This window comes from Coregonus clupeaformis, unplaced genomic scaffold (genome assembly GCF_020615455.1).
Source record: "Coregonus clupeaformis isolate EN_2021a unplaced genomic scaffold, ASM2061545v1 scaf0227, whole genome shotgun sequence".
Taxonomy (NCBI): domain Eukaryota; kingdom Metazoa; phylum Chordata; class Actinopteri; order Salmoniformes; family Salmonidae; genus Coregonus; species Coregonus clupeaformis.
This window is the reverse complement of record NW_025533682.1, coordinates 438,104-459,005: the sequence shown is the minus strand read 5'-3', so window position 1 is coordinate 459,005 and position 20,902 is coordinate 438,104. Positions and strand designations below refer to the sequence as shown.

General features: G+C 45.3%; 1 protein-coding gene across 3 annotated transcripts in view; it reads left to right on the top strand.

The window, feature by feature from the left end:
* The window catches only part of LOC121546249 (putative adenosylhomocysteinase 3), a 42,163-nt gene that overhangs the window by 17,392 nt on the left and 3,869 nt on the right, over nucleotides 1-20,902 (top strand). For 2 of the 3 annotated variants that reach the window (XM_041857389.1, XM_041857390.1), the window contains exons 2-12: nucleotides 9,036-9,144; nucleotides 11,199-11,342; nucleotides 13,144-13,244; nucleotides 13,476-13,578; nucleotides 13,737-13,831; nucleotides 13,952-14,058; nucleotides 15,731-15,847; nucleotides 16,025-16,088; nucleotides 16,526-16,614; nucleotides 16,712-16,782; nucleotides 18,780-18,874. In XM_041857389.1, coding sequence (XP_041713323.1) covers nucleotides 9,036-9,144; nucleotides 11,199-11,342; nucleotides 13,144-13,244; nucleotides 13,476-13,578; nucleotides 13,737-13,831; nucleotides 13,952-14,058; nucleotides 15,731-15,847; nucleotides 16,025-16,088; nucleotides 16,526-16,614; nucleotides 16,712-16,782; nucleotides 18,780-18,874 — 1,095 coding nt within the window. Of the gene's footprint in view, nucleotides 1-7,334; nucleotides 7,435-9,035; nucleotides 9,145-11,198; nucleotides 11,343-13,143; nucleotides 13,245-13,475; nucleotides 13,579-13,736; nucleotides 13,832-13,951; nucleotides 14,059-15,730; nucleotides 15,848-16,024; nucleotides 16,089-16,525; nucleotides 16,615-16,711; nucleotides 16,783-18,779; nucleotides 18,875-20,902 lie in introns of those variants that run through there. The other variant, XM_041857391.2, reaches the window with a different exon arrangement.

Genomic DNA, 20,902 nt, shown 5'->3' with positions numbered 1-20,902 from the left:
GGGTTGGCTAGTTCCCAGGCTCCTGTTCCAAAGATGCCTCTCAGTGTTCAAACTTCCTTCAGGGCATCACGTTACACTGACTCAATTATATTGCATGTCATACCGGTGGGGCTCCACATACAGGCTTGTCATTGTCATCTGCACAAAATGATTGCCGCATTATTGATAGCAATGCTTCTGGGTGCATTGTTTTGTGGTACCTCTCTGAATGCATTGTTAGTTCTGGTTGTGGATGAGTAAAGGGGACTGGAAGTGAACTTAGTCGGACTAGTGTTTTCCCGCTGAATACAGTCCTGGAGTGGAGAAGACGCCATGAGGAAGGTCTATGGACTGGGGAAGAGAGAGAAGGGAGGCAGGTGGGATAGTCTGGGGATTTGGCCAAACAGTATCTTGCATCTCTTTCCTATGTTGAGGAGAAACAGTTTCTTTGAGGGAAAAAGGATGACGTAATGTGTAGTAAAGATAAGGTAGGTAACCTAAAGTTGTCTTTAGATAATACCTAGGTGTTGGTGGGAAACAGAATGTGTAGAATCGTATTTTTAAAAGAGAACTTTATTTTGACAGGGAGTCATGCTGAGACCATGGTCTTTATTTTTTTTTTTAAACATCAATACACATCAATATACACTGTACACATCAATATTCACATCAATATACACATCAATATTCACATCAATATACACATCAATACACGAAAAGCAAAACACAGTCATAGAAAACAGAAAAGGTCCTCAATCAGCCTTGTTGAATTGCCCTAGAGGCACCAATTTATCCAATTTTAGAGTGCCTTGCAGATCTTTCCACAAGTAAGGTGCAAATAACCTAAAAGCAGATTTACGTAACTCAATGGAGATCGAAGGGATAGCCATCCCTGAGACGGAGTCTTTTCTCGTACGTCTAAGTTAACAATTAAGAAAGGTGAGGCGGAAGTTTATGCAGAAGGGCTTTATAAACAAAAATAGTGCAATGCAGCCTACTTTCTGATACAGAATGACTCTGGTTGGGGTTGACGCGCTGTACTCTGACCTAATGAAAAGCTGTTGCTGATGCTGAAGAGAGTACGTCCTTATGTTTTTATCTTCTCCCAGGAACTTCCATTTATTCCATATTCCTGTCCCGAGGGAAAAAGCTTTTTATGATTTTTTGGGGGGGTTTTGTCGCGAAGTGAATCTATTCCTGCCTCTGTGAGGGTAGTGCTTTAATCGTGCTGAGCAGATGGCTACATTTGATCACATTTTCATTCGTGGAGGGGTTTTCCTCATGTAAGAACAGTAGTGTTTTCCTATAGTGGAAAAACAACTCAATTCATGTGTCAATACAAAGGCATTTCGTAACAACATTGTGCAAATATTTTCCCTCATCATGTCCTGGCCTCCCTTTATTGCTACAAGAGGTTTGTGTATTTTTCCTGGTCTGATGTGCTGTCATGTCAGAAATCAGGATGGCCTGAGACTCCACTTCTCCCCATCCAGCTATGAGCCCTCCAACCAGAGCACAGCACAGTCTGTAGCTAGTGTTGGCAGAACATCACAAAGAGTACTGTACAGCAGGGCCTGCCTGCCTGTCAGCTGCAGGGATGGAAGCCCAGAGTTCTGACGCCTCTCACACACATACTCCAACTGCGTATGCAGAGTATTTGCACAGGCTGGTGTCGTAGTACATAGTCTTATAGTACATTTATCTTGTATCTTGTGCTCAATCTTTCTCTCTCTTTCTCTCTCTCTCTCCCTCCCTATTTCTTTCACTCCCCCTCTCTCAAACGTTTAATTCCTCTTCCTGTCTTGTCTTCATTCTTCCTTGCCCTCGTTCTCTCACATGTTCCCTTTCCCTTTCCCACAGTCCTCCAACCCACCCAGTATCTTCCATCCAGGCCTGTACTGGTCCCATGAGTCTCCGACACCTCCCTCCCTGTCTGTTTTCATTCTCTCTGTTTGAACAATGGATTCTGCCTGGTGGGATTCCACAGTATCAGATCTGATCACATATGTGCCTGTTTATTTTTCTCAGGACTGTAGCCTGGTGCTCTGTGTTGTTTGAAGCCCCTCTTCTCGCTGGAATTCTTTCCAGAGTTTCAGACCCCATGGAGGCTGGCTGCTCAGTGGGTGTCACTCTGCTCTGTGGCTTCGCCCTGGAACAGCTTACCCTGCAGCCGACCCTAGTGAGGCTGGGCCTGGAGCAACACACATGCCGGCCTCATGCTCTTCCAGTATACTATAGTAATATGGCTGATATACACTCAGTGGCCAGTTCATTCACAAATGGTTCGCTCCTACAGTCACGTGGCCGTAGCTTGCTATATAAAGCAGGCAGACAGGCATGGAAGCCTTCAGTTACTGTTCGATTGAACATTTAGAATGGACTAAACGAGTGGGTTAAGTGACTTTGAGCGAGGTATGATTGTCGGTGCCAGGCATGCCGGATCCAGTATCTCAGAAACGGCCGGCCTCCTGGGCTTTTCACGCACGATGTGTCTAGGGTTTAGAGAGAATGGTGCGACAAACACAAAACATCCAGTCAGCGGCAGCCCTGATGGCGAAAACAGCTCGTTGATGAGGGAGGTCAAAGGAGAATGGCAAGAATAGTGCAAGCTAACAGGCCGGCCACTGGACAATTTGAGGAGTGGAAAAACATTTCCTGGTCCGACAAATCCCGGTTTCTGTTGCGTCATGCTGATGGCAGAGTCAAGTTTTGACGTAAGCAGCATGAGTCCATTGCCCCATCCTGCCTGGTGTCAACGGTACAGGCTGGTGGTGTAATGGTGTGGGGAATGTGTTCCTGGCACACGTTAGGCCCCTTGATAACAGTTGAGCAACGTTTGAAAACCACAGCATATCTGAACCTTGTTGCTGACCAGGTACATCCCTTCATTGCTACAGGGGGGTCTGACCTGGTACTAGATGAGTATACCTAATAAACTGGCCACTGAGTGTGGATGACTACAGCACAATAATAATAAAGTACATTGCTATGAAATAGTATTTGCCCCCTTTCTAATTGTCTCTACTTTTGAATATTTGTGATACTGAATGTTATCAGATCTTCAACCAAAACCTAATATTAGATAAAGGGAACATAAGTGAACAAATAGCACAACAATTACATATTTATTTCATAAACAAAGTTATGCAACACCCAATTCCCCTGTGTGAAAAAGTAATTGCCCCCTTACACTCAATAACTGGTTGTGCCACCTTTAGCTGCAATGACTCCAACCAAATGCACAGAGCAGAATTCATGGTTCCTTCTATTAAGGCAAGTCGTCCAGGTCCTGAGGCAGCAAAGCATCCCCAAACCATCACACCACCACCACCATGCTTGACCTTTGGTATGATGTTCTTACTGTGGAATGCAGAGTTTGGTTTTCGCCAGGCATTACTGGAACCATGTCGTCCAAAAAGTTATACTTTTGAATCATCTGTCCATAGAACGTTCTTCCAAGAGTCTTGATGATCATCCAGATGCTTTTTGGCAAACTTGAGTCAACTTTTTGGACGAGATGGGTCCCATCATGCCTGGCGAAAACCAAACACTGCATTCCACAGTAAGAACATCATACCAAAGGTCAAGCGTGGTGGTGGTGTGATGGTTTGGGGATGCTTTGCTGCCTCAGGACCTGGACGACTTGCCTTAATAGAAGGAACCATGAATTCTGCTCTGTATCAGTTAATTCTACAGGAGAATGTCAGACCATCCGTCTGTGAGCTGAAGCTGAGTCATGCAGCAAGACAATGATCCAAAACACACAATCAAGTCTACATGGAAATTGCTAAAAAGCAACAAATTGGAAGTTTTGGAATGGCCTAGTCAAAGTCCAGACCTAATCTCAATTGAGATGTTGTGGCAGGACTTGAAACGAGCAGTTCATGCTTGAAAACCCACACGTCACTGAGTTAAAGCAGTTCTGCATGGAAGAGTGGGCCAAAATTCCTCCACAGCGACGTGAGAGACTGATCAACAACTACAGGAAGCATTTGGTTGGAGTCATTGCAGCTAAAGGTGGCACAACCAGTTATTGAGTGTAAGGGGGTAATTACTTTTTCACACAGGGGAATTGGGTGTTGCATAACTTTGTTTATGAAATAAATATGTAATTGTTGTGTTATTTGTTTACTTATGTTCCCTTCAACCAAAACCTAATATTAGATAAAGATCTGATAACATTCAGTATCACAAATATGCAAAAGTAGAGAAAATTAGAAAGGGGTCAAATACTTTTTCACAGCACTGTATATAACCACAATTAAACCCCGGTGGTTCGAGCCCTGAATGCAGATTGGCTGAAAGCCGTGGTATATCAGACTGTATACCATGGGTATGACGAAACATTACTTTTTTACTGCTCTAATTATGTTGGTAACCAGTTTATAATAGCAATAAGGCACCTCAGGGGTTTGTGGTATATGGCCAATATACCATGGCTAAGGGCTGTTAGGCACGACGTAATGTGCCTCAGAACAGCCCTTAGCCGTGGGCCTTACTGCTTAATGAGACCTCACCTTTTGTGGTCTCGGCCAGTCAGTCATGTTACACAACTACCAAAGCCCGCCTTGCCAAGCAAACACACTGCCACCTGGTGACGCAACCTTGCCAATGTAGACACCTCTCTGTCTGGACTGAGGGAGCACCTGGCACCTGTCCTCCCCAGACACTGTAAATGTGGCACGGGATGGTCGTTTGGGCCATGGGTGTGCTTGTGATTCTGCCTGGCTGGCTGGCCAACATTGACCTGGTTCCTCTCTAGGCAACAGTCAACTAGTCATGCCCAGCTCCAGTGAGAGGTGGCAGGCTTGGCTAACAGTGGGCTCTGTTAGGCAGTGTTGGGTTAGCATCTATTATTCACCTCTCATTAGCCTTGCAATCACTGAACATGCTAAATGTATATATTATGTGCTGCAAGGTTAATACCGTTAATGCAGACTCTGCAGTAGGATGCAGGGAGAGAGAAGGCTAGTATTAACTACTACTATGCAGCATTGGTAGTGCACCACAGAATGCTTTGATCTCTCCCTCTCTCTCTCTCTCTCTCTCTGGGACCCCTGCCCTGTCTCGTGTCTCATCCTGGATGTGGGATTAAGAGGAATCATTGGTCCAGTCCAATCCCAATCCGACTTCAATGGTTACTGGTGGTATAGAAATTGATTAATCTATTTCACGCACTAATATGGACAATTAGGCCTAGCTATGAGTATCCCCTTAGCCGCATTGGAGAGATCCACATGGTTGCTCTCTCTTGTCAGTGATCAAGATGAATTGCAGCAGTTCATATTTCTAGATGAATGGTCTTCCCCACTACAGTCAATAATATTATCCTCCAATCTGTTGAAACAACTCCTCCCTCTGCTCGGTGATCAATGCGTTTTACTGTTCCGCAGGAAATGTAGGCTATCCAGTTTTCTCGAACGGTAGTTCATTCATCATGCACTGCTGATAATCCTTAGCCAAACTGTTTTCCCTACGTTTCACTGTTGTTTCACTACAATGGTGGGCACAGCGTTCAGTCTGGTTTAACCCGGTTAGGTAATCCTAGTGCAGGGCCAGAATGCTGCTATAGGGCAGGGAGGCAGTTTACCCTGTACCCTGCTAGCAGTCTGTGGTCCTCCCTCCCTCTCTCTCTTTCTTTCTTGCATAACCATCATCTCTCACTCACATGTTATGCTAATGCAATGCATGCAGCTGTGAGCATGGGCAATCCGACGTTTGAAGTGGCCGTACAGCATTTACTGCAATGCAGCCGCCGCAGACGTCAGGGCTTTCATACTTCTTGCGCTTAGCAGAGCAGAGCTGTTGTGAAGGAAGTGAGTTTGTGTTTATACAGGATGTACCGCCCCCCCACCTACCGTTAACCAATCATGTCATTGCGGAGCTATACGGAGCCCCTAAATATGAGCGGCGCGATGCGGTACGGAGCGTGATTTGGACTCTGCATGCCTCCGAAATCTCCGCAATTGTGTCACACCCTCCATAAGAAGCTTCCCACCAAATTTTTGGATCAAGCATAAATTGGCTTTTAGAGCAACATATGGTCATTCGAGGAAACAAGGGGAGTTTATTTGAATAGCATATAATCAGTTCACATTATCTGCAATAATAACAACATGGTCTCCTCAATGTAGTGGTGGATGGATATTAACATTCGGAATGGAACTCATTGATAAGCCTGTGTTTGCTCATGCATTCATTGAATGTCCTAACACTGATCATGCATGTCAGCCTCACTTATATTCTGGTACTGACCTTGTCTAACACATATTATTCAATGGAAGTTAGCAATTGCCACAGTCCCCATTCTTGGCATTCTATCTCCTATTTATTTTATAACCAACACAGTTAGTTCTCCTGGAATGTGTCAGCATTCAGCCAGTGTGTCTGATTACACAGGTCGAAATCCTTGATTAAGTCTGTTGGATTAATGCTTTGTTTACTGACCCTGGATCCTTTCCTCCTGCCCTATGAAACCTCTTAGACCTAGATGTCATGGTTGTGTGTGTGTGTGTGTGTGTGTGTGTGTGTGTGTGTGTTTGTGTCTGATGTCGCAGAGGAGTTTGCTCAGGGGGCACATGTCTAAGCAGTCCATTTCCTTCAGACACTTGCATGACGATCTGGCATAAAGAGCAAGTCTGATGGCCAAGTTTGAAATCCGTTTCCTGTTGTTGCCCCTCAGTGACCCTTGGTTTGAACTTTGATTAAAACAAGTAACAGATTGAAATGTTTTGCAAGAAATGAAGCCAAACCTTTGATGTTATGTGATCTCTCACTGCTGGGCAAGTGGGCATTGTCTATTGTAAACTACCACCATAGAGATCCTGTAGGCCTATATTTCTTCTATGGCCTATAGTCTACATTATTTTCTAGTACAGCAGTCTTGGTCTCACACAAACACGCACAGATCCTGTTCCCCCCCAAAATTGGCCTAATCAGTTACACAAAGACTCTATTGTCCGTCCCAGTGGTGGTAGCCCAGGGACTCTCCTTGGCAGAACCCACTGTCCTGATCCCCTTCAAAATACAGCTTCCTACCATTTCACCCTGGGTCCACCGGTCTGCTGTGGATGACCTCAATAGTCCCCAGCCAAGAGCCATTCAGGGTCACACGGTTGTTGGCCGTGATAACGAATCCCCAATCCAATCCAGCCTGTGAACAATTAACAATTAAACAAGTAGAGGGAGAGAGGAGAGGAAAAACAAAAGTGGGGAACAATTCTGCATTGTTTCTGAGGCACAGCACATGGGTGACAGTCCGGACCAGTTAGGGCTGGATCGGGGTAAAGCATTCTGGGTAAATAGAGGGCATAAATGGACCAGGCCCATAACTGCTAGTTTTCCAGACACACGCCCTCTAGTCCAAACACCGTTCCTCACCTCACACCGCTCCACTGAGTCATGTTGTCGAAGAAGAAGGATGACGACAGTGGAGGTGAACCCAGTAGGAGGAAGGTAAGACACGAGGAGGAGGAGGATGGATTAGGTTGGGACTGACAGGCTTCGGTAGAAGATGCAATTCAATCTACATATGTGTACAGGCGTTTATGGATCTTATTGTCTTGGGCCTCATTGCTGGTGACTTTTTCTGCTTGTTCTGCATTTGTTTGGTTGGCAGACGCAGACTTGTGTCCGAGCACTGTATGGTGGGTGTGTAAGGGAGAAGGAGAGAAAGAGACGTTTGAGAGTGGCCGGTTTGAGGACTGTGTATATACGTTTGGTCAGTGCGACTCAGTTACTGGTTAACTCTCCTTTCTAGTACCATGAAGGGCTGTAATACCAGTGTTAATATAATACCACGTGTGGACCCCAGGAAGAGTAGCTGCTGCTTCTGCAACAGCTAATGGGGATCCAAATAAAACCAATTCCACCAGCCATGCCTCTCCCTCTGAGTGAAGAGGAAGGAAGACATGATGAGGGAACCGAGTGGATACTTGAAAAACCTGACTCACTATCATGAGTATGCAAGACCTTTGTCTCTCCCATGACTCAGATTCATTTGTCTGGTTGGTGGAGTGAAATTCAGATTGCACAACCATGATTCACTCCCACTCCCTCTCTGTCTCTCAGTAGTCATGCCGCAGCGTCCTGTATAGAGAGGTGAACTGACACATGGTACTCTGGATGTTCGTCAGACACTCTGTGGGCGTATTTCAGCGTGACTGTGTCCTGTGTCAGTGTTTGTGCGTACACACACTCATTAGACTGTTTACGATTTGTTTTGCACTCCGATGATAAGCGGAATGTTCGCACACATTGAAGTGTAGTCCAGGTGCTTGGAAAACGAAACCGGATAAGATTAAAGAACTACATGAACAGAAAAAGAACTCCACTCTTTTGGTGCTGCAAAATCCAATTTTTATCTGTGAAATCTCCCTGGGCTCATATTTGGAGTGATTTGTCGAGATTGTATAGCGTTACATATTCATTCAACAACACCGCTCTACATCACTGAGATTAATATGCTTTTTATCACGATCACATATGTTAACGCTGGCTGTTTTTATTTTTCCATTAAGTTACTGTGTCCTTGTTGCTGGTTTTATGGCACCAGTAAGTAATTCACCAATATTACCAGCAGCAGGATTAACGTCATATTCCATCCAAACCAAAGCTGCCTCTCTGGCTCTAGCCTTAGTAGAATGTAGGTCTAACGATGTTACTGCATATAAATCGTGATGTAACCATTTTGGTTGTTCACTGTATGTAGAGTCTAGCTGACTAGGCTCAATTCAGACCTTAGCAATGAACTGTTGTGCTAAATCAATCGCTAGCCCCTAACCCGTAGACACTTGATGCCTCCACACCCCTAATAGATCTTACAGAACCTGATGTGGATAAATGGTGGGAACTCTACATAGCCTTGAGTGCTACGGTTATCATATTGCTTAGGCTATACCCATCTGATACTTCCTTTAAGATGTGCAAGGGGCCAACAAGAACAAAGTATATCAGGGAAGGAGTTACTGCATTTTTAGTTTTTGACTGGGTGTTGGAGGTTGGACATCAGTGCATGTGTGGGCATTGTGGTCTCATTCCTCCCTCTCTGCCAGCAGATCCAGTTTGCGGACCAGAAACAGGAGTTCAACAAACGTCCCACCAAGATCGGCCGCCGCTCTCTGTCCCGATCCATCTCCCAGTCCTCCACAGACAGCTATGGCTCAGGTACCGAGAATATGCACGCGCACACACACACCTGACACACTCACAAGCGCCCCCCCCCCACACACACACACACACACACACACACACACAAACCCCCACACACACCCTGTGCCTAACTCTAATCACAGCCCAGGTACAGTATCCAGTATCACACTGAGTCTATTTCCAGATAGGTAGGGAGCAGGAATGTTCTCTGTAAGGTATAACTGGATGAAGAGGAGACGATACAGGCCACAGAGAGCTGCTAGTGTTCTCTCTAGTTTCTAACACTGTGTTCCAGTGAATAAGAACTGCAGCAACACACACCAATGTCCTTGTGAAAATTTGAGATACGTTTTTTTCTTTTTCTGGCAGGCATGCCAGTGTAAGCCGATTTTAAGGTTGGGGGTCCATAAAAGAGAGGGAGAGAGGAAGTCAGAGGGTGAGAGAAAGGTAGAGGAGAGGGAACATTCCCACTATACTAGTAGTCCTGATCACCTGCTTTTCCCACTCCTGCTTGTTCCCAGGGCTACTATAGGCCCCTTTCAAGAGAGGGGGAGAAATAAAGGGGGGGAGAGAGAGAGGAGAGGTGACATTTCCACTGAAGCGCTGGGAATGGCTCTGTAGTAGGATAAGGAGGGGCCTGTCAGTCCTGCGTGTCTTAAAAAGGGCATGTTACAACCAGTGTTGTAAACATGTTTGTCAGGAAAGAATTGTGAAAGACGTAGTGTGAAATACCGCATCCCTGGTGTGACTGGCAATCCCCTATGTGGCCTCTCATTCGTCCACTCGTGAAGTGATTTTGAGATGTCCCTCACAACCTACCTGGCTGTTCCTCATCTTTTTCAATGTCACGCACAGACACACTCACCGGCCGCTTCGCCCAAATGCCTCAGAAGTCCACTCTCTCTCCTTTCTTCTTTGTCCTCTCACTGTACCTCATTGCATTCTGTCCCCCGCCCCCCCCCCCTCTCTCCCTTTCTCTTTCTCCCCCACTGGCTACTCTCTCTTCCCCTCTCTTTCCTGATCCCCAGCCCTGTAATCCCCAGCCCTCAGCTCTGTGGTTGCTGTAATTATTCCCACAGAAAGAGTCAACTGAGTCAGAGTCCTGACTCACCCTTCTCTCTCCCTCTGTCTCTTTCTTTCCGTCTTTCTCTCTCTCCCGCTCACATGCTCTCTGTCCCAGCCCTGGGCCTTGAGTGCGCACACACCACACATACACACACACACACACACGCTGTGGGAGAGCTGTAATTCGGCTTAAGGTGTTCACATGCTTCCCATCTGAAACAGTTCGTAGATATATTATGATATTTTGTGCCATTTTTGTTTGTTTTAGTCTTCAGCAATGGTGTTTTCGGCTGTTCGTGCACACACATCTACGCCCTTCGTCGGTGATTGGTCAACAGTAGGCATTCTTCAATTAAGTGTTTGTTGTCATTCAATGAGATACGACCTGTTTTCACGCACATTGTTTCTCTTGAGAAATACTGCATCTAACCAAAAGATGGATGTAAAATTGCATGACTAAGATCTCCCCGGCAAAAACTTCAAAATGAATGACAGATTTCTTGAATTATCTTAGATTAATTCTGACTATTTTGAGGAAGTGTATACCGGCTACGGCGTCTCAAGATGGACAAACAGTACCATTGCCACTTTTTTCTTGTTTTTCAAGCGAAGGTCTTTTAACTGAGTATGTGTAGCACAGATGTTCACTTTGCCTAGCCGAGTTCTGCTAGGATCAAACCGAACCTAGTATGTAGACGCCCATGCTCTGCAGGTGTATTCTGCCCTGCCCTATGGCTCAGTCCTTAGATATAGCTCATATTGTGAGCTATGCCGTTGTTTTGGACATCAGAGTAGATTGTGGCCTAGTGTGTGGTCATGTCACGTATGTTGTTAGTTTAATGTCTATATCCTGAGGGCATGTTGAATGTGCATTATTGTGTGTGTGTGTGTGTGTGTGCAGCTCGCGTGCTGCTGTTGAGTGTGTGTGGACGTGCTGTTGCGTGTGTGTTGTGTCCTGTCCTGTCCTCTGAACCCTCTCTTCTCTGTCCTGCTCTCTCTTTTAGCTGCGTCGTACACGGACAGCTCTGACGATGAGACCTCTCCTCGGGACAAGCAGCAGAAGAACTCCAAGGGCAACGGAGACTTCTGCATCAAGAACATCAAGCAGGCCGATTTTGGACGCAGGGAGATCGAGATCGCTGAGCAAGGTAGGTTAGGGCTAGAGATGAGGTGTGTGTGGCAAGGTGGAAGATGTGTGTGTGAGAGAGGGAGAGAGAGTTAGTCTCCCGAGCTAGTCTCCCGAGTGGCGCAGTGGTCTAAGGCACTGCATCGCAGTGCTAGCTGTGCCACTAGAGATCCTGGTTCGAATCCAGGCTCTGTCGTAGCAGGCCGCGACCGGGAGACCCATGGGGCGGCGCGCAATTGGCCCAGCGTCGTCCAGGGTAGGGGAGGGAATGGCCGGCAGGGATGTAGCTCAGTTGATAGAGCATGGTGTTTGCAACGCCAGGGTTGTGGGTCCCCCACAGGGGGTATGAAAGAAATAAAAAATAATGTATGCACTAACTAACTGTAAGTCGCTCTGGATAAGAGCGTCTGCTAAATGACTAAAATGTAAAATGAGAGAGTGTGATTCTGTGATGGTGTGTTCCCAGCCTGTGAGATACACAGCAGGGGGCCACAGGCCTCTTCCACTAAGACCCAATCAAGCACACTGTGATGGGACACGCCATCCTCTGCTGAAACCCAACAGGACACACAGCTGACCACTCACAGTCCTACGTGTCTGTACTGCATCACTGACCACTCACAGTCCTACGTGTCTGTACTGCATCACTGACCACTCACAGTCCTACGTGTCTGTACTGCATCACTGACCACTCACAGTCCTACGTGTCTGTACTGCATCACTGACCGCTCACAGTCCTACTTGTCTGTACTGCACCACTGACCACTCAGTCCTACATGTCTGTACTGCATCACTGACCACTCACAGTCCTACTTGTCTGTACTGCATCACTGACCACTCACAGTCCTACGTGTCTGTACTGCACCACTGACCACTCACAGTCCTACTTGTCTGTACGGCATCACTGACCACTCACAGTCCTACGTGTCTGTACTGCATCACTGACCGCTCACAGTCCTACGTGTCTGTACTGCACCACTGACCACTCAGTCCTACATGTCTGTACTGCATCACTGACCACTCACAGTCCTACTTGTCTGTACTGCATCACTGACCACTCACAGTCCTACGTGTCTGTACTGCACCACTGACCACTCACAGTCCTACTTGTCTGTACGGCATCACTGACCACTCACAGTCCTACGTGTCTGTACTGCATCACTGACCACTCACAGTCCTATGTGTCTGTACTGCATCACTGGTTCCACATAGTCCCAAGTGTCTATACTGCATATCATACATACCCTTGTCTACTACTCAACACATAACCCCAACTCTGTCTGTACAGCTGACCTCAGATAACCCCAACACTGTCTGTACAGCTGACCTCAGATAACCCCAACTCTGTCTGTACAGCTGACCTCAGATAACCCCAACTCTGTCTGTACAGCTGACCTCAGATAACCCCAACTCTGTCTGTACAGCTGACCTCAGATAACCCCAACTCTGTCTGTACTGCAGGCTACAACACTTTCAAGTTTTCTAAGTTTATATACAGCTGACCTCACACAGCCCTGGCTCAGTAGGCCTTATCACACATGGCTCAAGCTCTGAATGTCTAGGTGACAGACCATTGACAGAGCAACAGAACCCAGAGGGGAAAGATTCCACCATCTAGGAGGGTTCCCAAAGCACATTGGCCAGCTAACTTTGATTAACCACGCTTAAGCAAGGGGATCCATTTTTTGATTATTTATTTATTTATTTAGCATTTTAAAGATTATACAGAGAAGGATGCCTTTTTAAAGTATTGGAACAGGACCAATGGTTTTGTAGTAATGTTGTTGTAATGTTGTGTCAAAAATAACCTCTCCTCCACACAGAGATGCCAGCCCTCATGGCCCTGAGGAAGAGAGCCCAGGGAGAGAAGCCTCTGGCTGGAGCCAAAGTGGTGGGCTGCACCCACATCACCGCTCAGACAGCCGTGAGTTACACACACACACACACACACACGCCACCATCCACCGCTCAGCCCACTGTGTCTGCCGCTTCTGCTCAGAACCACAACTCACAGGCGTACTGAATGGCACTAGTCTTAAGCCAGCTTTACACATCTTTTAGCAGCAGCGCTAGCAATGCTGGCTTTGCGTTGAACACAATTGTCTCCATTGGCTGTGTCCTAACTGAACGTGCGGTCCGGTCTGTGTGTGTACAGGTGTTGATGGAGACTCTGTCTGCCCTGGGGGCTCAGTGCAGGTGGGCTGCCTGTAACATCTACTCCACTCAGAATGAGGTGGCAGCTGCTCTGGCTGAGGGAGGTGAGTGTCAACAGGGCTGCTTCATTTGAGCGTCTGTGTCGTGTGGGAGCTCTTTCTCTGTCACGACCGCTGGCTCTCTCAGTGCCCATCAAATCAATTTAAATGGTATGATATTCATAAGAATATGCTGCAGTGCCAAATTTCTCTCTCTCTCTCAGGGTTCTCTGTGTTTGCGTGGAAGGGCGAGTCAGAGGATGACTTCTGGTGGTGCATCGATCGCTGTGTCAACCTGGAGGGCTGGCAGCCTAACATGGTACGTCCGTCTGTCACCCTCAATCCCTCTATCTCTCAGTAACAGACTGGCACCCAGACTTTGTTTACGGTGTAAATGATCCTGATCAGTTAGAAATACACATTGTGTGTCCTGTTCCAGATCTTAGATGACGGTGGAGACCTGACCCACTGGATCTATAAGAAATACCCCAACATGTTCAAGAAGATCAAGGGCATCGTGGAGGAGAGCGTCACTGGAGTACACAGGTGGGTGGATCACTACTCACCACCAGTGGCGGCTCCTGAAAAAATTCTCAGGAGGGGCAATTTTTCTGATGATTTAGGTGACCTACACACATTTTTAAAAAGATATGTCCAGCAACAACATGAAGACAGGGGCAGCATATAAGTCAATACCAGAATCATTTATTGACTGATCTCAGGGAGTGCTCCTAATCTCAGCTTGTTACCTGTATAAAAGACACCTGTCCACAGAAGCAATCAATCAATCAGATTCCAAACTCTCCACCATGGCCAAGACCAAAGAGCTCTCCAAGGATGTCAGGGACAAAATTGGAGACCTACACAAGGCTGGAATAATAATAATAATAATAATAATATGCCATTTAGCAGACGCTTTTATCCAAAGCGACTTACAGTCATGCGTGCATACATTTTTGTGTATGGGTGGTCCCGGGGATCGAACCCACTACCTTGGCGTTACAAGCGCCGTGCTCTACCAGCTGAGCTACAGAAAGTGGATACTCATGGATGCGCATCGCAATTGTAAAATGTCAACACAATTGGAGACACCACGTCATTTTTGGAGACATGTTATTGACAGTAAACTATTGTAGATGCGACTGCTAACTAAATAAAACATTTTAGCTGGCTAGCTAATCATCTTAGCTAAATGTGGGGCAAACAATTCAGTTATTTACCGTTAATTTGAGGGATTGGGGTGAAAGAAATCGAGTTACATAGTGATACTTTACGATATACTGTATTGACAATATCGCAATATAACCATATCCACCCTGTCCAAAGTCTCTACTTGGTCTCAGTTCTCCAGTAAACTTGTGATTATCAACACTAACCTCATCGTTGTGGCGGCGGACAGCTAGCCTGTATCCCTCATCCAGTTGAGTGGCAATGTTATTTTTTCGTTCGTACCATTTTTTGGAAAATCCTCGGGTGTAGGACTTCCCCCCTTTAGTAGAAACCTGTTGAATTATTAAATTTGGTCTGGGAGGTCCTAATTGTTTCGTTGCCAATTTATCTTCATTTGTTCGCCGACAAAAAGGAAATTCTTTCAAAGACACAATCGAAGTTGCACTGAAGCCTAGCCATGTTGATAGTAGTAGTGAATTGATTGACGCTGCTACCCTCTCTTTTCTTAGTTACGTTCATGTGACGAAAGCGCGTAAGTGCAAGCCCACAGACACCCATTGAGATTGTATTGAAGGCTCTGAAATTTGAAAAAAATAGATTTTACATGGGAGTCTATGACAGAAGTTCTGGGCGATTTTCAATCTGACTGAAATCGCCCCAAAAGGGGGTGGAGCCATTTGAAGCACGACTTTAGCCTGATTCGACATTTAGTGGCAGTGTGGCACTGTGGCAGATCAGACGTATAGATTACAACACTGATAACTACTGTTGCCGTGATATAATTGATTAGAAAAAAAATCCCTTCCTTTTCCCGTTTGGCAGTGCGTCGCCCATATCGCCCTATTGAACAGGCCGTCCCTGCTCACCACACAACCTCATTATAAGTTGACTCGTTGTCTAGACTGAGAAAAACAGTATTTTGTCAGGGGTTTGTTTTGAAGTGAGTGGCCTATCTTCTATGGCCATGTCTCCATCTAGTGGCCAAAACGGGTAGTGTCAGGTTTCACTGCTTCATTATGATGCCCCTCTGTTGCTACTCTTTGTATAGGTTGTACCAGCTGTCCAAGGCGGGGAAGCTGTGTGTCCCGGCCATGAATGTCAACGACTCTGTGACCAAGCAGAAGTTTGACAACCTCTACTGCTGCAGGGAGTCCATCCTGGACGGGTAGGACAACTCTGACATGCCCTACTCTAAGCAGAGGAGAAGATTACTTCATTGTCCGTTGTCACATGTAATTGTCTTTGGGTGCTGACGGCCAGGTGTAATCCCATTGTTTACGGATGACTTAAACATTTGTCATGCTAACTTCCTGTGATTTGTGTTTCTTCTCTCTCCCTCCAGTCTGAAGAGGACCACTGATGTAATGTTTGGGGGAAAGCAGGTGGTGGTGTGTGGATATGGAGAGGTAAGAGTCTGTCTTACCTACTGTATATTGGTGATGGGGAAAACAATTGGTAGTTACATATTATTTGTGGACGATATTATATTGATATTTGACTCCGGCAAGGGTCCGAAAGACGGGACCCTACACAGGGCAATGTCCCCAATCGCTGCCCTGGGGCATTGGGATATTTTTCTTGACCAGAGGAAAGAATGCCTTCTACTGGCCCTCCGACACTACTTCCAGCAGCATCTGGTCCCCCATCCAGGGTCCGAGCAGGACCAACCCTGCTTAGCTTCAGAGGCAAGCCAGCAGTGGGATGCAGGGTGGTATGCTGCTGGCAATCTAAACACCTTATTATATAAAAATGGACCACCAGAGGACACTGTTTACCATCCAAGTCTGTAGTGTAGCCTCCATCAGTCCTATGCCCATGTGTGTTTTTATTTGTGCATCCATAGGTGGGGAAGGGTTGCTGTGCTGCTCTCAAGGCCATGGGCTCCATCGTGTACGTCACAGAGATCGACCCTATCTGTGCCTTGCAGGCCTGGTAAGTTCAACCAATCAGAGCCTGGTACATGAACGAATCGGCCAAAGGCAGCAGGGTGAACAAGGAAGTAACGCGTTTGTTTCCCGTCCCTGTTCAGCATGGATGGCTTCAGACTGGTGAAGCTGAATGAAGTCATCAGACAAGTGGACATTGTCATCACCTGCACAGGTGAACAACTCTCCCTTGTCCCCTCGGTCAGCACTAGATGGCCACATTAGAACAGATAAGTGGCAACAGTGTCAGAACTAACAACCAGGTGCAAGTACATGAGCTGTTTCGCGTTTAAGTCAGGGTTAGGGTTTAGATTTTTGGGGGTAAAATCACATTTGTAACCACTAAACCACTATACTCCCATCGTTTCCAACATGGGCATAGCAACAACAACCATCTTCTCCCTACGGCTTTACTGCTTGACTGATTCAGCCTGCACCACTCTATTCACACACAAACACACCCACTCTCTCCCAGCAGCCTAGAGGGTGACCAGGTAGTAGGCAGTAGGGTATAGACCAGTGGTCACCAACCGGTCGATCGCGATCTCCAAGGCATTCCTAGTCACCAAACATTTCTGTAAAAAAACAACGATAAATCCTTGCGTTCCTATTTTTCATTTCGAGCTGTTGGTGGTAGGTGCACTTGATTCAGCAGCCCTAGCGCCGGGAAGGCAAAAGTGTTCCCATTCTGAACCATTTCATGTGTCTGAAGGTAGAACTCTGCCTACCCGGCAGGCCCAGATATCAAATCAAGTGCACCGATAGGCCTTCCGTTGGCCAATCAGATAGCTCAGATCACCGTGTCTGCACAGTTTCCTCGAGCCATAGACTGTAAAAAGAAGCCTCTAACGCACAGCAAAGTTGATACTGTGAGATTTCAAAACGTTTAAAACATGACTAGAGAGAGACTCAACGAATAGAGCAAAGAGCTGTATGTTTAAATTGTTATTCAGCACTGTCAACACTTTTATAATCCATAAAATGCGCATTCTCCCTACTTCCACTCACGCTACAACCGGCACTGCAGCTGCAATGAATGAGTAGGCTATAGCAAAGTGTTTCGATAAGCTTGCGTTGTTATTATTAGCAGCTTGGGACTTTTTTAATATCGAGGAATATTTCACTTTCTCGGGTCATAGGAGTAACAACATGAATTGGTGCATGAGGCAGAAATAATGCAGTGCTACTTGAGTTTCAGCTGGAAGACTGTGTCCCCTTTTCTCAGAGGAGGGAGGGAGAGAGAGAGGAGGGACAGTGAGTCAGGTGAGAGACAGCCTCACCGCTGCTCCTTCCCTCCCCTCAGACTGACCATCAGATGCAGGCCATCAGTCCAGTAAAAAAAAAAGCTAATTATTATGCTCACTCAGCTGTGCCTCACAAGTAATACAACAAATGATCTATTACCAGTGTGATCATGTACCTAAACATTTTAAATATCATTTCAAAATGGTCTAAGAACAACATTGGCAGGGCAATTCAAGTATAGCCAATATGCAGTGATAATGCGTAAACTTACATTTTAAAGTTATGTAAAAAAAATAAAAATAAAAATCGGCTTGCATTTTTGACTCAGAAAGTGATCTTGACTCAGAAAGGGTTGGTGACCACTGGTAGAGACATTTACAGAAGTCATCTCAAGCACTACGACCTAGCAGCCAGTCAGTCAGTGTTCCACATTGATTCAATCAGAGTGAAGGGTTAATTGCGACAGACTGCATACCTCCCTAGTTAATTAAGCCTATTGACCAGCTGCAGTCATCCACGTTAATTGAAAAAGGATAGACAACCTTAATCCCTCATGCGAATGTGTATGAGTGCACATGCAAGTAAACACACTAAGACTTACTTTGAGGCACGCGATGCAATTTAGACACATTATTCATACAGTAGGTGGATGTAGAGAGCTATGGTGCATTTTGAGTAGATTTTTTAATTTTTATCTAGTGCAGGAGATTTATTCCAAGCATAATTTGTGTCGCATATACAGCAACATAATTCCTTTTGAAGTGATATCAACAGCAACATTGAGCATATATCTGCCTTATTGGTAGTATTCGCCTTTCTCCTCTGCCCACTTATGCATTTCTCTGACATTTCAGTGTACAGTAGTGAACATGATGATTGTGAGAGGGTAATATTGATGGTATGTTTATGATGTTCCCTCTACTCCAGGAAATAAGAACGTGGTGTTGAGAGAATACTTGGACCGTATGAAGAACGGCTGTATCGTCTGTAACATGGGACACTCAAACACCGAGATCGATGTGGTGAGTAAAGTGTGTGTGTGTGCATATTGGTGGGAGGTGGGGGGTGGGGGGTTGTATGTACGTGTGTGGGTGTGTTATTGTGACTGTCTGTGACAGCTTAACTGATCGTGTGGGTGGAAACACGGCTGTCACCAATGCTTGTCACGTTATTGTCACTGTGGGGGAAGCTGTGATATGACAACGTCCCTGACCTGACGTTGTCATAGTTACGGGTTGGCTCGCTGTTGCCTATGCCTGTCACTTCTTATCACTCTTACGGTGACATCCTCAGGGTCATAGGGAAACCATTTTCATAGTGACTGTTGTCATCAGGGCCTGAAACTAACTTTTGCGCCAGATACAGTACCAGTCAAAATATTGGACACACCTGCTCATTCAAGGGTTTTTCATTATTGTTACTATTTTCTACATTGTAGAATAATAGTGAAGACATCAACACTATGAAATAACCCATGTGGAATCATGTAGTAACCAAAAAAGTGTTAAACAAATCAAAATATATTTTATATTTGAGATTCTTCAAATAGCCACCCTTTGCCTTGATGACAGCTTTGCACACTCTTGGCGTTCTCTCAACTAGCTTCATGAGGTAGTCACCTGGAATGCATTTCAATTAACAGGTGTGCCTTGTTAAAAGTTAATTTGTGGAATTTCTTTCCTTCTTAATGTGTTTGAGCCAATCAGTTGTGTTGTGACAAGGTAGGGGGGTATACAGAAGATAGCCCTATTTGGTAAAAGACCAAGTCCATATTATGGCAAAAACAGCTCAAATAAGCAAAGAGAAACGACAGTCCATCATTACTTTAAGACATGAAGGTCAGTCAATACGTAACATTTCAAGAACTTTGAAAGTTTCTTCAAGTGCAGTCGCAAAAACCATCAAGCGCTATGATGAAATGGGCTCTCATGAGGACCGCCACAGGAATGGAAGACCCATATTTACCTCTGCTGCAAAGGATAAGTTCATTAGAGTTACCAGCCTCAGAAATTGCAGCCCAAATAAATGCTTCAGAGTTCAAGTCACAGACACATCTCAACATCAACTGTTCAGAGGGGAATGTGTGAATCAGGCCTTCATGGTCAAATTGCTGCAAAGAAACCACTACTAAAGGACACCAATAAGAAGAAGAAGAGACCTGCTTGGGCCAAGAAACACGAGCAATGGACATTAGACCGGTGGACATTTGTCCTTTGGTCTGGAGTCCAAATTTGAGATTTTTGGTTACTACATGATTCCATATGTGTTATTTCATAGTTTTGATGTCTTCACTATTATTCTACAATGTAGAAAATAGTTTTTAAAAAATAAAGAAAAACCCTTGAATGAGTAGGTGTGTCCAAACTTTTGACTGATACTGTAGATTTCAAAAATCTACCAGCCACTCTGATTTTTTTACCAGCCAAAATATTTTGGGCCCATAATAATAAAATAAAAACATATGAGCATGCTTTGTAATGTTTTTAAAACAATAAATGTATTACTAGTTAGAGGTGATGTGGTATATTGCTGAATGTTATTTCATTTTTTTGTGACCTGAGTTTTTTAACCAAAATATCACAGATGAGATCAAAAATGTTCAGCTGCCCCTTGAAGGGCGGGAGGTTACCGTGGTAACAAGAGCACTGAGCTGCTGGAGTCGCCTGCTCTCCTCAGTGACAGTGTGCCTGTGATATAGAGAATCTGACTAGTAGCCAATGTCTTTGCTAGCACTGAAATATTGAACAACACCATGGCTTGTGAACATAACAATGTAAATAGCCAAGAAACAAAAGGACAAATTCTCATTTTAGACTTTCAAGTAAATTAGACCAGCTTTTATGCTTGTGCGCACCGGTTCTAAAATTAGTCTTCAACACAGTGCACACAGCTCCCCAGCCAGGCAGTGTTGCTGCGCGTTGCGTGATATTATTGTAGGATTCGTAGTTCTTTGTGTGATTAGCTACCAGCTATGAAACAAAATGACAAACACTTTGAGAACAGCTACTGCAGAATTTATTTAGCTATAAATGAGCTCATACTTGATTTCT